Genomic DNA, 18471 nt, shown 5'->3' on the forward strand with positions numbered 1-18471 from the left:
GGGTCTAGCATTTATCATTCACTCAATAAATGTATTAATCATGTAATTATATATGTAATTATGGTGATAATGATAATGTTGCTGCCATGAGATGTCAGGTTTCATAATATAAAATCATTATAGAATTCTGTTTGGAACTCCTGTGAGACTTAGTATTAATCACCTGTACTTATGAGGCTGCTCCAGCAAATAAATTTAAGAGAATAGGCAACTTCATCAAGAGGTTAAAGGGTCCTAGGGCAGTGGTCCCCAACCTTTTTGGTACCAGGAACCAGTTTCAAGGAAGACAACTTTTCCATGGACAGGGTGGGGGACGGATTTGGAATGATCATTAGGTATTAGATCCTCATAGGGAGGAGGCAACCTAGATCCCTCATATGCCCAGTTCACAATAGAGTTCGCGTTCCTCTGAGAATTTAATGCAGCTGCTGGTCTGCTGATTGACAGGAGGTGGAGCTCAGGGGTAATGCTCGCTGGCCCGCCACTCACCTCCTGCTGTGCAGCCCGGGTCCTAACAGGCCATGGACCAGTACCAGTCCATGGTCTGGGGGCTGGGGACCCCTGTTCTAGGGGAATACCATCACCATGTCTGCTACCCTTCCCACCGTGGGCACTACCACCATTTGGTCACCATATGCAACCCTATGTGAAGATATTTTTAATACTATCCAGGGTCCTTTTCATTTGAGTGACCTCTATCTCCTTGTCCCACCGTCTAACTCCCACCTTCATAATGAGTGAGGAGAAAACCTCCACTAGGGCGAAGCAAAAAACCTCAAACAGAGGCTTCAAACAAAACTTAATATAAAGACTCCAACCATGAAGTTATCTCTCTTTATTCCCCAGTTATCTTCTTGGTAGGTTTTGTTTTCAGGATCTGCAGGGTACCAAGTTATCTGCTAGAAGGCCCAGGCCTTCTCTTCTTAACAACCCTGCTGCTACCACCATGATGTAAATCACTATGATCTCATATTGGTGTTACTTACTACAATAGCCAGCAAAGCAGCTATTGGCCTCCTAAGGTCTGCTCTCCAATAGCAAAGTGACTTTTTAATATTTTTCGGATCATATGATGTTCCAGGTTTTAACCTTCACTGGCTTCTCAATGTCCTTAGAATAACAGCCACTTCTGACCACGGCCTATCAGGTCTCAGGTGACCTGGCTCAGGTTCACCTCTGCCCCCTCCTCTTATTTATTATGATCCAGCTTCACTGGTCATTTTGTTCCTCAAACACACTAAGCTTATTTCTACCTTAGGGGTTTTGCAGTTCTTTCACCTCCTGCTTCAATTCCTCTCTAACGAAGTTTATTTTTTAATAAACTTTATTAATATCAGAAATCACTTTATTTGTATATTTATTTATTTGTTTTCTGTCTATGTCCTCACCAGGCCTACTACAACTTCATTAAACTTAAGCTTGTGAGAGTAGAGCCTTTATCCAATAATCTTGTTTCTCATTCTATTCTAGCACCTAGTATTGTGCCTGATATTTCATATATACCTTTTGGAAAGATCTGTGAACAGACTCCAGCTATACTATTTTTTAAAATAGGATTTAATGGAAGAGGAGACCGACAGAATCAAAGGAACAGTTGAAGACTCAAAAGAACAGGCTCAGAAGGGGCAGGAATAGGGGAAGCAATAAGGATCTAGGTAGCAAGAAGGGGCCGATTGGTTCTGGCCACTTTTTTCTACTCTTATGTTGCTCCACTGATGATGCAATGCTCATAAAATCAGATCATCCTCGGGTGGGTCTCAAGATCATCACTGAGCTCAGGATACCTTAACCAAACTTCCCACCAAGACTATAAACTACGGCAAAAAAGGCAATTCTCGCCACCCAAAAAAAAAAGTAGAGTTATTGTCCAAAGAAGGGAGGAATGGATACACCCATAGCCAAAAACCCAAAACAAAACAAAAGTCTGCAATAATCTCTCACTTGATATTTTGTCATCTAGAAAACAACTACTTTCTTTCTTTCTTTCTTTCTTTTTTTTTTTTTGAGACGGAGTTTCCAGGCTGGAGTGCAGTGGCGCGACCTTGGCTCACTGCAACCTCCGCCTCCCGGGTTCAAGTGATTCTCCTGCGTCAGCCTCCTGAGTAGCTGGGATTACAGGCGCCCGCCACCATGCCTGGCTAATTTTTTGTATTTTTAGTAGAGACGGGGTTTCACCATGTTGGCCAGGCTGGTCTCAAACTTCTGACCTCAGGTGATCTGCCCGCCTCGGCCTTCCAAAGTACTGGGATTACAGACATGAGCAACCATGCACGGCCAACATCTACTTTCTTGCAGTATTAACTGATATTTAAGAGATATAAATAGATTTCAATATTAAGTCAAATAAAAGAAGAAAGATACCTCTGTTCAAAATTATACAGCATACTAAAAAGATGCTTTTAAATGTCTTCTCTGTTCTATGATTCAGAAGAAACTAGAGGTCAGGGGACAGTTCTATGAGACATGTCCTTTTGGATATCCCAAACTAAATTAATTATCTTATTTCCCTGACATCTGCTTCTCGTACCACATTATCTATCTCAGTTAATGAAATTACTATTCACTCTCTGACTGGCCTAGGAATTTGTTTAGAGAGAGTTTATTTGTCTAGAGTAATAAACTGGAGAGTAATATTTGTTTCCACCATCTCCCTCATTTCTCACACTCAATTGATCAAAAAATCCTATCGATTCTAACTCAAATTCTCCAACCTATCTCTTCCTTACCATTCCCAATACCAATGCCTGTGTTCAGGTCCTTATTACCTTTGGCCGTGAACCACTTGCAACAGTTTCTCAGTGATCCCGTCTCCTCACTCAATCCACGTAAGCCCATCTCCCACACGGTTGCCACACTCATGACTCTAAAACAAAGATCTATGTCTGCCAGACTCTTCTTTAAAACCTTCTATAGGCCGGGGGCGGTGGCTCGAGCCTGTAATCCCAGCACTTTGGGAGGCCGAGACGGACGGATCACAAGGTCAGGAGATTGAGACCATCCTGGCTAACCCGGTGAAACCCCGTCTCTACTAAAAAATACAAAAAAACTAGCCGGGCGAGGTGGCGGGCGCCTGTAGTCCCAGCTACTCGGGAGGCTGAGGCAGGAGAATGGCGTAAACCCGGAAGGCGGAGCTTGCAGTGAGCTGAGATCCGGCCACTGCACTCCAGCCTGGGTGACAGAGCGAGACTCCGTCTCAAAAAAAACTCCACACTGTCTATCAAAAATAAAAGCCAACCACCTCCGTGTCTTAGTTGAAATGACAGAACACAAAAGTTTCTCATAATGATTTATAAATGCGACCCTTTCTTTAATATGGAGGTTCTTTCACCCTGCTGTACATGAGAAAAGCTGTAGTGCACTTAAAGAACACTGATGCTAAGACCTCAATCTGAAAAAGTCTGGTTTAATTGGTCTGGAATTAAGCCTTTACATCACCTTTTTAAAGACCTCCCCCGGATAATTCTACTATGTAGTCAGGGTTGAAAACTACTAATTTATAACATGGCTAGGAAGACACTTCTACTTCTAGACAGCATGCGGTAATAGGGTTCGTATTCATTCCCCTTCACCCCGACAGGAATTACTAAAACATAGGACAAGATATACAAAATAATTATTTTCAGACACTGGATATCAGACAACATAGTAAAGTTATTCAAGAGGAGAAAGAAACAAGCAAAGTAAGCCACACGACTGTCCTATTTAACTGCCCAGGAGCTCACAGGTAGTCATAGCAGAGAGGGAATCCAGGCAGAGCCTGGTGATCTTCCTGAGTTGAAAAGATAATGCTGGGATTTGAGAAGGCCAAGGCAGCTAGAGTTCATGGTGAAGAGTACCAGAAAGAAGAGAAAATTCCAGAGATCTGTGGAGAGTCTCCCTGAATATTCAGCTGAGTATTGATCGGTATATCAGAAAACTACCAAGGTTGGGGTAAGAACCACACAAGAGAATCAGATTAAACAATCCTCTTGACTCACACAAGGCTGAAAGTAGTTTGTTTCATCGTCTACTAAAGTGGGAAAAGCCTCATAATTAACAGGATATTGGGTAGAGTACTCAGAAAGGTATCACCCAAGTAATGGGGAAAATTAATCATCTTTAAAAAGCTTCTTGGGTTCCCCATAGTGAAACTTAAAAACAAGATCAAGAAGGATCTGTTTCCAACTAACTTAACTGTGACCCAGAATAAAGCTCAATAATATTTACGGGAATACAAAACTATCAAACACCCAATATGTAAAATGTTCAATGTGTGGCATCAAATCAAAATATTACCAGGTGTGCAAAGAAGCAGGAAACAGTACTCAAAATGAAGAGAAAAATCAATTACTAGAAACATACTCAGAATTGAACAAATGTTAGAATTGTTATTATAGTATTTCAAATGTTCAAGAAAGTAGAACAGATTGATCAAGTGAAGTAAAATATTAATACATGGGCCAGGCACAGTGGCTCACGCCTGTAATCCCAGCACTTTGGGAGGCCGAGGCAGGCAGATCACCTGAGGTCAGAAGTTTGAGACCAGCCTGGCCAGCATGATGAAACCCCATCTCTACTAAAAATACAACAATTAGCCGGGCGTGGTGGTGGGTGCCTATAATCCCAGCTACTTGGGAGGCTGAGACAGGAGAATTGCTTGTACCTGGGAGGCAGAGATTACAGGTAGCAGTAAACTGAGATTGCAACATTGACAAGAGTGAAACTCTGTCTCAAAAAAAAAAGAAAAAAAATTAATACATGAAAGTTACTTCTAGAGATGAAAAAGACAATATCTGAGATGAAGAATACACTGGATGGAATTAACAATAGATTAGACACTGTAGACAAAAAACTTAGTGAACTTAAAGACATAGCAATAAAAATGATCCAAAAGTAAAACAAGAGGAAGAAGACAAAAAGTGAACAGAGCATCAGTGATCAATGGGAACAATTTAAATGACCTAATAAATATATAATTGAAGTCCCCAAAAGGAAGGAGTTATAAAGGGCAACAAAAAATTTTTGAAAAAATCATGGCTGAAAATTGTCCAAGTATAATGAAAACTGTAAACACACAGATCCAGTAAGCGTAACAAACCCAAAACACAAGAAACATGAAAATAACCACACCTAGGCACATTTTAATGAAATTGCTTAAGATCAGTGATAAAGAGAAAAATTTCTAACTATTCAGGAGAAAAAAAAAACCATTATATAGAGAGGAACAAGGAGAAGAATGACAGCATAACTTGAAAATTAAAAGACAACAGAGAAGCCGTGCGCAGTGGCTCACGCCTGTAATTCCAGCACTTTGGGAGGCTAAGGAGGGCAGATCACCTGAGGTCAGGAGTTTGAGACCAGCCTGACGAACATGGAGAAACCCCATCTCTACTAAAAATACAAAATTGGCTGGGCGTGGTGGTGCATGCCTGCAATCCCAGCTACTCAGGAGGCTGAGGCAGGAGAATCACTTGAACCAGGGAGGTGGAGGTTGCAGTGAGCGGAGATGGCATCACTGCACTCTAGCCTGGGCAACGAGAGTGAAACTCTGTCTCAGAAAAAAACAAAACAAAACAAAAAGACAACAGAGCAACATCTTTAAAGAGCTGAAGGAAAAAAAGAGCAGTCACCTGGAATTCTATAACCAGCAGAGTAGGTTTCTTGTGCGTACAACCCGTGTAGTCACACAGGGCTTTGTACTCAGAAGGACTGTGCTTTGTTTAATGCTCTGTTGTTAATTACTTGAAATTCTTTTTTTTTTTTTTTTTTTTTTTTTTGAGACGGAGTCTCGCTTTGTCGCCCAGGCTGGAGTGCAGTGGCACCATCTCGGCTCACTGCAAGCTCCGCCTCCTGGGTTCACACCATTCTCCTGCCTCAGCCTCCGAGTAGCTGGGACTACAGGCATGCACCACCACGCCCGGCTAATTTTTTTGTATTTTTAGTAGAGACAGAATTTCATCATGTTAGCCAGGATGGTCTCGATCTCCTGACCTCATGATCCACCCGCCTCGGCCTCCCAAAGTGCTGGGATTACAGGTGTGAGCCACCGCGCCCGGCTGAAATTCTTAATAATATTTGAACAGAGGGGTCTACATTTTCATTTTGCATTGAGCCCCCACAAAGTATGTAATCAGTCCTAATAACCAGCAAGAATATCTTTCAAACATGAAGGTGAAATAAAGACTTTTTCACATACAAAAGCCAAAAGAATTTTCCCAGCAGCAAATCTGCACAAGAATAAGAAGGATTAAATAAATTATTTCAGGCAGAAGGAAAATGATACCAGATGAAAATCTAGATTTAAACAAACTAATGAAGAATACTGGAAATGGTAAATATGTCAGTAAATATGAAACTTTAAAAATATCTTTTACATCACTAATGAGTAAGGAAATGCAAATCAAAGCCACAATGATATTTCACTTTACACTCATTAGGATGGCAATTATTTTAAAAAACAGAACAGAAAATAACAGTGTTCATGAAGATATGGGGAAACTGAAACCCTTGTACACTGTTGGTGGGAATGTAAAATGGTGCAGTTGCTGTAGAGAACAGTATGGTCGTTCCAAAAAAGTAAATATATAATTACCATATATGCAACAATCCCTCTTCTTTTGCAACCCAAAAGAATTGAAAACAGGGACACAAACAGACATTTGTACATCTATATCTGTTGCAGCATTGTTCACAGTGGCAAAAGGTGGAAACACTTGAAATTTCCATCAACAGATGAATGGATTAATAAAATGTTGTATAAACATACAATGGAATATTATTTGGCCTTTTAAAAGGTACATAATTATAAGCCTGGGCAATGAAGTGAGACCCCATCTCTACAAAAAATACCAAAAAAATTGCTTGTAATCCCAGCTATTTGGGAGGCCAATGTGGGAAGATTGATTGAGCCCAGGAAGTCAAAGCTGCATTGAGCCATGATTGTGCCATTGCACTCCAGCCTGGATGACAGAGTTAAGACTCTATCTCACACACAAAAAAGTATGTAATTACAACACATGCTACAACATGGATGACCCTGAAAGAGATTATGCTAAGTGAAATAAGCTGGACGCAAAACAACAAATATATGATTCCACTTATATAAGATGGCTACAGTAATCAAATTCATAGAGCCAGAAAGTAGAATAGTGGTTACCAGGAGGTAGGGAAGAGAGAATGGGTAGCTATTGTTTAATGGATTCAGAGTTTCAGTTTGGGAAAAAGAGAAAATTCTGGAGATGGATGGTGGTACTTGTTGCATAATAATATGAATGTACTTAATGCAACTACTGGACTGTACACTTAAAATGGTTAAACTGGTAAATTTGTGGGGGAAGAAGAGTTTACTTAGCTCTTTTATTTATTTATTTATTTTTAGACAGAGTCTCACTGTCGCCAGGCTGGAGTGCAGTGGTCCGATCTCGGCTCATTACAACCTCCAACTCCCTGGTTCGCGCCATTCTCCTGCCTCAGCCTCCCAAGTAGCTGGGACTACAGGTGCCCACCACCATGCCCAGCTAATTTTTGTATTTTTAGTAGAGACAACGTTTCACCATGCTGGCCAGGATGGTCTCTATCTCCTGACCTCGTGATCCGCCCACTTTGGCCTCCCAAAGTGCTCGGATTACAGGCGTGACCACTGTGCCTGGCCTATTTAGTTCCATCTATTCATTTATGCAATGATGGTCTCAGCAGTAGGTAATAGAAATATAACCTTATATTTAAAATTCATTTTTCATTTTGAAATGTTTGGGTCTTTGTCTCTTCTTCCTAGTTTACTATTTTTATTTATTTATTCATTTATTTTTAACAGTGGTGGATCTGAGATCTACCTTACTGTTTTAAATACTTAACTCCGACCAAATAGAAGATAAATAAAAGGCCGGGCGCGGTGGCTCAAGCCTGTAATCCCAGCACTTTGGGAGGCCGAGGCGGGCGGATCACAAGGTCAGGAGATCGAGACCACAGTGAAACCCCGTCTCTACTAAAAATACAAAAAATTAGCCGGGCGCGGTGGCGGGCGCCTGTAGTCCCAGCTACTCAGGAGGCTGAGGCAGGAGAATGGCGGGAACCCGGGAGGCGGAGCTTGCAGTGAGCCGAGATCGCGCCACTGCACTCCAGCCTGGGCAACAGCATGAGACTCCGTCTCAAAAAAAAAAAAAAAAAAAAAAAAAAAAAAAAAAAAAAAAGATAAATAAAAATTGCATTCCCTTACTTTTCTCTAAGGCCATACTGGTATAACTAGAATTGGCTCTTTAGAATTTAGGTATCATTTATAGTAAGTTGGAGATCTGATCACAGAATGATACATGTAAGAAAGTTATAGCACAAAAAAATGCACAGATATTTTTAAAAGGACAAATTTCAGGACACTTTCCATCTGAGTTCATAAGAAAGTCCTCTTGAGTATCCTTCAAAGTTAAAACGCTCTTCCCTTCAAGTTCATGAAAATATTAGGATTCATAGAACACAGTGGTCACTGGTGACATGGCCCATGGTAGCTGAATTAGATTGAGTATAAATGAAGTCTTCACATATTAGCGAAGAGGTTAACAGAAGAAAGGCCAGGAAGCCACTTGAAACTCATGTCCATGGAAGGCCAAATGAAGTTGATTTAACTGTTCCATTAGAAAGATATTATCCCACTGCTTAGCCCTCAAAGTGCTCATACTGCTACTTTCCTTCTTTATACCACCAGTTCTGGGAGCAAACCTCCTGGAAAAATGGAAGTATAGACTGTAAACACAAAACTGTGGGGACAGCAAAGGGGCTCTGATACTCTAGTTGTGTCTAGATACTGTCAAATGTCCCTTGTGATGCACAATTGCCCTTAGTTGAGAACCACTAACCAAAATAAATTAAATAATATGTCGTGTTCATGCATCAGAAGACCCAATATTGTTAAGATATCAACTCTCTATAAGTTGATCTATAGACTCAATGCAACCCCAATCAAATAGCCCACTGGCTTTTTGTCTATAATTACAAGTGAATTCTGAAATGTATATGGAAATGCAAAGAACCTAACACAATGAAAACGATTTTGAATAAGAAGAATGAAGTTCAAGAATTTAACTACATGATTTCAAGACATGTAAAGCTACTGTAACCAAGTCAGTGTGGTATTGGTCTAAAGATAGATAAGGGAGGCTGAGGCAGGAGAATTGCTTGAACCCAGGAGGTGAAGTTGGAGGTGACGTTGCAGTCAGCCGAGATCGCGCCACTGCACTCCAGCCTGGGCGACAGAGTTAGACTCCGTCTCAAAAAAAGAAAAAGAAAAAAAAAAAGAGAGATAAATAAATCAGTCAAACAAAATAGAAACCCAGATACAAATGATTACATACATTTCAACAAAGGTGCTAAAGCAATTAAATGGAGAAATGATAGTGCCCTTAACAAACAGTGTCAGAACAACTGTACATCTACATTCGAAAGGAAAAAAAAACCTTGATCACCATATACAAAAGTAAACTCAAATGAATCATAGGCCTAAATGTAAAAATGCAAAACTATAAAACTTCTAGAAGAAAATAGAATATTTTTATAATCTGGATTAAGCAATGATTTCTTAGGTATGTCATTAAAAGCAAAACCATAAAAATTAAAAGCAAAACCAATAAAAATGATAATGTTTATTTACCGCAGCAAAATTTTTAAATGTCTGGTCTTCAAAAGACAGTGTTACTAAAATGGAAAGACAATCTGCACAGTGCGAGAACATATTTGCAAAGAACATATACAGTAAAACTTGTATTTAGAATATGAAACTAACCCAATGAACTCAGTGAAACCCAAACAACTCAATGGAAAATGGGCAAAAGATTTCAACAGACACTTCACCAAAAATATGTAGATAATAATCAAGCACATGAAAAAAAAAGCTCAATATCATTAATCATTAGGGAAATTTAAATTAAAAAAAATAAGATTTTACACCCACTAGAATGGCTATAATAAAAAAGATGTACAGTAACGAGTATTGGGAAGGATGTGGATAAATGACAACCTTCATACATTACTAGTGGGAATGTAAAAGGTATAACCCTTTTGGGAAACAATTTGGCAGTCTCTTTAAAAGCATGCCTAGTGTTATATGCCCTGAGAAATGTACCCAAGAGAAATGAAAGACGTGCACAAATAATTATAGCAACTTTATTTGTAATAGCCATAAAACTGGAAACAACCAAACGAATGGTGAATTAATAAAGTGTAGCACATTCATGCAATGAAATACTACTCAGCAACAAAAGAAAATGAACTACTGATACCCACAACAGCATAGATAAGTTTCAAAATAATTATGCTGAGTGAAAGAAGCCAGACAACAACAAAGAGTAGATACTATATGATTCCATTTGTACAAAATTCTGGGAAATGCAAAGTAACATATAATGACAAAAGCAGAGGGGTGGGAAGGAGGAATTGAAAAAGGGCAGAAGGAAGCTTTTTGGGATGATGGATAAGTTTGTCATCTTGATTGTGGTGATGATTTCACAGGTATATACATATGCTGAAATTTCAAATTGCACACTTTAAATTTACCCAGTTTATTGTATGTCAATTATATCTCAATAAAGTTGTAGAGCAGCAATAACAAAGAGATGGCTAGACAAGCATATTACAGTAGTTGAAGTTTGACGTTAGAAACTCATTGAATCTTCTCTGAAGTTGTCTGCAGGTTTCAGGCTATCCACCTACATAGAATGTGCAATCTGCTGGGCTTCAAAAGCACACATTGAGGCAGATGGCCAACAGCTGAAAATTCACTTAATTTCCTTTTTAAAATAGTTATATACTTGAAAAAGGATTGACTTTGAATTAAATCCTCACAGAAAATTTCTATCACAGCATGGGATTCACTTCAATAAAGCATCTTCCCAGCATCATAAATCTGCTTGTGTCCTTCTGGCAAAATTTGCTTCCCACTCAACCTGGCTTTGTTATCTGGTCAAGCCAGACAAAAATTCACCTCCTGTGTAAAGCTGTCTCTGATCATCTGCCTTTTTTAGTTTTTAATTTTTAATTTTTAATTTTTTTTTTGAGATGGAGTCTCACTCTGCCACCTAGGCTGGAGTGCAGTGCTGCGATCTCGGCTCACAGCAACCTCCATCTCCCTGGTTCAAGCGATCCTCCTGCTTCAGCCTCCTGAGTAGCTGGGATTACAGGCACACCACCATGCCCAGCTAATTTTTTTGTATTTTCAGTAGAAATGGAGTTTTACCATGTTGACCAGACTGATCTCGAACTCCTGACCTCCAGTGATCGGCCTGCCTCGGCCTTCCAAAGTGCTGGGATTAACAGGCATGAGCCACCGTGCCCGGCCTCATCTGCCTTTTAGCACCATAGAGAGGTACCATTAACCACCTGGTTTATATAGCCAGCATGTAGGGGCTGTAATATGGTACCCCAGCCCCATCTCCCTACCCCCATCATTCTTTTTTCCTTAAGAAAATAAGCTTGCCACTTAGAATTTAAACTTTACAATTAAGATAAACTAATTTAGAGAATAAATGGAGACACTTGAAACAGTCACAAGGATCCCCAAACCAGACTATAACCTGACTGAAAGTATTAGCATATCAGAGACAGAAAAAGAGGTGTACCTAAGAAGGGAGGATAATCATCAGTGGACACTTAGTGTCCAGGAAAAAGAACCCATGTGTACCCCTTGATGCTCTGAAGCTATCAAATTATTTGAAATTTAGAATCCACTAATTAATTCCACTTGCTCTAGATTCAAGTTTCAAAAACAACCTTTTGGCTGTAATTTGGCTCTCAAATGTGGCACGTATACAAAGAGATATTTTGCTGGGATCATAAAAGAGAGTCTAGTTCCCTAAGATGTTAAAATTCTCATTATAAATTAATAATTTGTTATTCTGGGTTTATAGAGTAGTCCTGTGATTTATCAGTTTAAAAAACAGTCTTGGCTGGGTGCAGTGACTCATGCCTTTAGTCTCAGCACTTTGGGAGGGTGGGGTGGGAGGATTGCTTGAAGCCAGGAGTTTGAGACCAGCCTGGCAACATAGCAAGACTCCATCTCTACACAAAATAATTTTTAAAAAGTAGCCGGAAATGGTGGTATACAACTATGATCTTAGCTACTTGGGAGGCCAAGGCACGAGGATCCCTTGAGCCCAGGAGTTGGAGGCTGCAGGGAGCTATGATTGCGCCACTTCACTCCAACCTAGGCAACACAGTGAGACTCCATCTCTAAAAAAAAAAAAAAAAAAAGAAAGAAAGAAAAAGAAAAGAAATAGACTTAACAAGTTAAAGACCAGATTTTGACATATTTTCCAAGATAATGCCACTTTCTATGGCTTGTTAGGGAAGTCAGCTTTCCTTGGAGAGAGAGAGAGAAAGAGAAAGATGTCTACAGTTCATCTTTCTGTTATAGCACTTATTCCATACTCCAGTTACTGAAGCGTATTATAGAACTATAGATTCTGAGTTACCTGAGGGTAGTTTTGTATCCAGTTTGTGCTGGCCTCCACCATCACTGCTCAATAAATAACACCAAAATGAACTGAATTTGGATAATGTGCAGAGCTGCTTTTTTCACATTTTTTAGTTGCCTGAGAGTTAGAAAATCGTACCAAAAACACCACTCCCCAAGTATAACCTCTAATACACTAACACTCATTAAACCTCTAACACTATAGCTAAAATAGTTATGTCTTTTAAAGAATGCTAAACTGGGGAATTGATTTTTAAATGAAGGGCAAAGTAGCACTAACCTCAGTCAAGTTGCTGTAACTGTTTCATTTGGGAACTGTGAAATTTTATAAAAACATTTCAAGATTTATCATTACATCAATGAAGATGAATATAGGTGTACTTTGTCAGATGAGTAACTATTAAGGAAATCATGAATGTTTGCTATCTATTTTCACAATTAAACCACAATTTAGAGGATCAAATTCTAACCCTACAAACTTTTCTTTTAACCAAAGACAGGGAGAAAAGTCATACTCTTGTGATAAGGAGTCATAATTCATTTTAAATTCTGCAGGATTAATGCTGCTTTCCACATGAAAAGAATTCACCCTGTGTATGTCAAGTGATTAAGGAGCCTTGCAATTATAAACATACATTCAGATTAATTTTTTTGTTCTAAGCTTTAAATAAAACTTCAAAGTATTTTATAAAAAAATTAACATCCCATATACTTTTTTAAAAAAGTAATTATGTCTATAAAAGTAATTTGTATAAGGTAATAAAAATTTTACTTTATAAAAAATCAAACAGTGAATACTTTTTGCTTAATTATTTCTTAGGAACAGTAATTTATTATGGGTTTCTTAAAAGACATATGATTCATCAAAAAGCTTATACACCATGATCAAGTGAGCTTCATCCCTGGGATGCAAGGTTGGTTCAGCATACGCAAATCAATAAACGTAATCCAGCATATAAACAGAACCAAAGACAAAAACCACATGATTATCTCAATAGATGCAGAAAAGGCCTTTGACAAAATTCAACAGCCCTTCATGCTAAAAACTCTCAATAAATTCGGTATTGATGGAACGTATCTCAAAATAATAAGAGCTATTTATGACACACCCACAGCCAATATCATATGGAATGGGTAAAAACAGGAAGCATTCCCTTTGAAAACTGGCACAAGACAGGGATGCCCTCTCTCACCACTCCTATTCAACATAGTGTTGGAAGTTCTGGCTAGGGCAATCAGGCAAGAGAAAGAAATCAAGGGTATTCAGTTAGGAAAAGAAGAAGTCAAATTGTCCCTGTTTGCAGATGACATGATTGTATATTTAGAAAATCCCATCATCTCAGCCCAAAATCTCCTTAAGCTGATAAGCAACTTCAGCAAAGTCTCAGGATACAAAATCAATGTGCAAAAATCACAAGCATTCTTATACACCAGTAACAGACAAACAGAGAGCCAAATCATGAATGAACTTCCATTCACAATTGCTTCAAAGAGAATAAAATACCTAGGAATCTAACTTACAAGGGATGTAAAGGACCTCTTCAAGCAGAACTACAAACCACTGCTCAGTGAAATAAAAGAGGACACAAACAAATGGAAGAACATACCATGCTCATGGATAGGAAGAATCAATATCATGAAAATGGCCATACTGCCCAAGGTAATTTATAGATTCAATGCCATCCCCATCAAGCTACCAATGACTTTCTTCACAGAATTGGAAAAAACTGCTTTAAAGTTCATATGGAACCAAAAAAGAGCCCCCATTGCCAAGACAATCCTAAGTCAAAAGAGTAAAGCTGGAGGCATCACGCTACCTGACTTCAAACTATACTACAAGGCTACAGTAACCAAAACAGCATGGTACTGGTACCAAAACAGAGATACAGACCAATGGAACAGAACAGAGCCCTCAGAAATAATACCACACATCTACAGTCATCTGATCTTTGACAAACCTGAGAGAAACAAGAAATGGGGAAAGGATTCCCTATTTAATAAATGATACTGGGAAAATTGGCTAGCCATAAGTAGAAAGCTGAAACTGGTTCCTTTCCTTACTCCTTATACGAAAATTAATTCAAGATGGATTAGAGACTTAAATGTTAGACCTAAAATCATAAAAACTCTAGAAGAAAACCTAGGTAATACCATTCAGGACATAGGCATGGGCAAGGACTTCATGTCTAAAACACCAAAAGCAATGGCAACAAAAGCCAAAATTGACAAATGGGATCTAATTAAACTAAAGAGCTTCTGCACAGCAAAAGAAACTACCATCAGAGTAAACAGGCAACCTACAGAATGGGAGAAAATTTTTGCAATTTACTCATCTGACAAAGGGCTAATATCCAGAACCCACAAATAACTCAAACAAATTTACAAGAAAAAAACAAACAACCCCATCAAAAAGTGGGCAAAGGATACGAACAGACATTTCTCAAAAGAAGACATGCATGCAGCGAATAGACACATGAAAAAATGCTCGTCATCACTGGCCATCAGAGAAATGCAAATCAAAACCACAATGAGATACCATCTCACACCAGTTAGAATGGCAATCATTAAAAAGTCAGGAAACAACAGGTGCTGGAGAGGATGTAGAGAAATAGGAACACTTTTACACTGTTGGTGGGACTGTAAACTAGTTCAACCATTGTGGAAGACAGTGTGGCAATTCCTCAAGGATCTAGAAGTAGAAATACCATTTGACCCAGCCATCCCATTACTGGGGATATACCCAAAGGATTATAAATCATGCTGCTATAAAGACACATGCACACGTATGTTTATTGCAGCACTATTCACAATAGCAAAGATGTGGAATCAACCCAAATGTCCATCAGTGACAGACTGGATTAAGAAAATGTGGCACATATACACCATGGAATACTATGCAGCCATAAAAAAAGATGAGTTTGTGTCCTTTGTAGGGACATGGATGCAGCTGGAAACCATCATTCTCAGCAAACTATCACAAGAACAGAAAACCAAACACCGCATGTTCTCACTCATAGGTGGGAACTGAACAATGAGACCACTTGGACTCAGGAAGGGGAACATCACATACCGGGGCCTATTATGGGGAGGGAGGAGCGGGGAGGGATTGCATTGGGAGTTATACCTGATGTAAATGAGGAGTTGATGGGTGCTGAGGAGTTGATGGGTGCAACACACCAACATGGCACAAGTATACATATGTAACAAACCTGCACGTTGTGCACATGTACCCTAGAACTTAAAGTATAATAATAAAAAAAAGACATGTGATTTATTTAAGCACTATTAACTGAATGTCTTTGTTTTCTGACATAAACAGTGGATAGTGTTATGAAAAAATAAAATTGTCAGTGAATATGCTAAATGTCATAGTTCACAAATATAGCTATCCAGAACATAGAATACAGATCCAATGACTATTTAGTTTTATAATTAGCACCGTTTTAATCCAAATTCCAATTTTATGCACAGGAAACTGAGGCCTACAGAAATGAAGTAACTTTTTACAGACCCGTTAGCTCAGAGGCTGGAACCACTATTGCCTGGTAGTTTGAAATGAGTACTACCTTCCATGAAATAAAAAGCTAAAAATGCTGTGATGAGGACATGTTTTTTTTCTAGAAAGGCTGCAGCACAATCTATCTCTTCTCCCAAAAATCGTATTTATGACAGATTTTTATGCTACTGCTACTACATGAAGAAAATTGAGCCTAATTTGTTCGGTCTTCCAGGCCAAAGCAAAGGAAAGGATTGATTTTAGATGGAGCTTGTCCTGCATGGCCTCCATCCAGCCATCAGGCAGGGCTCCAGCTCTGCAGGGGAAGAGAGGTAGCCCAGGAAGAGGGAATCACCACCCGCCCCACCCTGCGATCTGTATCTAAGAGAAATAACCCTGAAAAGCAGAGGTATAAGAGAAGGCAGTGTGTGCTTTCGTCCGGGTGCATTTCCTGATCCTTCATCTTCCATGACCATCTCTGATGTTTCCATCCCGGTATAGCCTTCTGAGCCATGTGTTCATCTCTCCTTTGGCTCAGTCCAACAGACACAGCCTGCAGTCTCACCTCCATCAACACAGCAAATGTCTATGCCTCAAGCTAAGACCTTGAGACAGAGACCGAGCTTCCCACGCTTTAGCCCTTCCAGGGGCACACCTTTATTTCTGGGCAACTCAACACTGTCCCTCCTCCTCCTGCCTCCACCACGGGCCCCATTACCTCCCTAACCTTCTCCAAGCAGTAGTCACTCAGCACCAACCCCTCTCAGGCGTCGGGATCTCCAGCCCGGGGCCCCAGCCCTCCGCGCGGTTCTCCTGCCCACCGCACCGTGCATTGCCTACCCCATCACGTTCCTCAGCCTCCGGGGCTCCAGAGGCAGGAGCTGGCCATGCTCTCACCTCATCCAGGGTGCGGCTGCCGCGGCTGCTTCTTCCTCCTCGGCCGCCGCTGCCCAGCTCCCGGCTGGCTCCGGGCGCCGTCTTTCCCGGCTCGGGGGATGCCGCGGGGACTGAGGGGTTCGCGTCGCGTCCCCGGAACGGTAAGGCGCGTGGTGAGCCCGGCGGGACGCGCGACAGCAGCAGCCCAACTCGTATCGGCGGCGGCAGCAGGACCCGCTGTCTGTCCCCTTCATGGATTTCCTGGGCCTGGCCACCTCAGTCTTAGCTACGGTTCCTGCTTGTTTTCCTGGTGTCTTCCGGGGCTGCCAGGGCGCATCCTCTGGGCCTGGCTGAGCATTCCCGTCAGTTCTCTGGGCCTCCTCCGCGGCTGCCCCTGCCACCTGCTCCGCCCAGATTGCTTTGGTCCTTCTCCCGCAGACACACTCACTGCCTTTCATCATCTGTCATCTCCCCATTCTCTCTCCACCCACTGCCTCATTCCCACATCCCACTCCGTTTCTTCCTTTCTATCCGCTCCAGTGTCACCTTCCCTTTATTTCCAACCTCAAAGAAGTTTCTCCTTTTCTGCCTCTCAATAGTTTCCCCGGCTTCATCCTCCTCCCCGCGCCCCCGTATCAGTCATCCTTTCATAATTTATCCAGTTTTTCCTATCCTATTAGCTCCAAAGAATCGTTACTGCAGGTTGTTGGCTAGCCTCTTTTCTTCCTGTTTCTCTCTCTTTCCTAAAATCTTTTCCTTTCAATTTTCCCTTTAGTTTTTCAGTTGTAAAACCTTTCTCCCAAACAACCTAAATTTTCATTTCAGTTGAGACTGATTTCAGTTTTCCATGAACTCATAGTAAAGCATATATAGCTTGGTATCCATCATAAACCAAGAAAGTGTTTTAACCTTTTTTTGAAGTTGATTAGTTAAATAAATTATCTAGTAAATATTCATTCCGAAAATCCAGTTCTTATATCCAACATATGTCTTTGAAAACAGAGACTAGTTTTTCTTTTGCATCCAGCAAAGCAAAATGTTTCTGCAACACTATTGCATATAGCAAAAGGTCAGCAGGGGAGGGGGAGCAAGGTTTATCTTTGTAGTTGGGCACTGTGGATCTCAAGGTTCATAGGCAATAGCTATTATTGTTGACTGACTGAATGCCATCAAAGCTGAATTCATCTCAGCTCATCCTTCCTTACAAATCTGTTGCTCAGTTCTGTGTTTTTTTTTTTTTTATTTTTTTATTTTTTTTATTTTTTAAATTTTTAAAATTTTTTTAAATTTATTTATTATTATTATACTTTAAGTTGTAGGGTACATGTGCATAACGTGCAGGTTTGTTACATATGTATACTTGTGCCATGTTGGTGTGCTGCACCCATCAACTCGTCATTTACATCAGGTATAACTCCCAATGCAATCCCTCCCCCCGCCCCCCTCCCCATGATAGGCCCCGGTGTGTGATGTTCCCCTTCCTGAGTCCAAGTGATCTCATTGTTCAGTTCCCACCTATGAGTGAGAACATTTGGTGTTTGGTTTTCTGTTCTTGTGATAGTTTGCTAAGAATGATGGTTTCCAGCTGCATCCATGTCCCTACAAAGGACACAAACTCATCCTTTTTGATGGCTGCATAGTATTCCATGGTGTATATGTGCCA

The 18471-nt window shown here is 40.3% G+C and overlaps 2 protein-coding genes across 26 annotated transcripts in view; one reads left to right on the forward strand and one right to left on the reverse strand.

Moving 5' to 3' along the window:
- PDE4DIPP2 (myomegalin) overlaps nt 1-17173 on the reverse strand; it is a 220654-nt gene extending 203481 nt beyond the window's left edge. For 24 of the 25 annotated variants that reach the window (XR_012415703.1, XR_012415747.1, XM_073997257.1 and 21 more), the window contains exon 1: nt 16830-17173. Coding sequence is in view for 23 of the 25 variants with exons in the window: in XM_073997257.1 (XP_073853358.1) it covers nt 16830-17062 (233 nt within the window). In the remaining 2 variants the exon portion in view is untranslated. Of the gene's footprint in view, nt 1-16772 lie in introns of all 25 variants that reach the window. The other variant, XM_073997253.1, reaches the window with a different exon arrangement.
- Nucleotides 1-18471, forward strand: part of LOC102127036 (NBPF family member NBPF4) — a 635890-nt gene that overhangs the window by 248046 nt on the left and 369373 nt on the right.

This window comes from Macaca fascicularis, chromosome 1 (assembly GCF_037993035.2).
Source record: "Macaca fascicularis isolate 582-1 chromosome 1, T2T-MFA8v1.1".
Taxonomy (NCBI): Eukaryota; Metazoa; Chordata; class Mammalia; order Primates; family Cercopithecidae; genus Macaca; species Macaca fascicularis.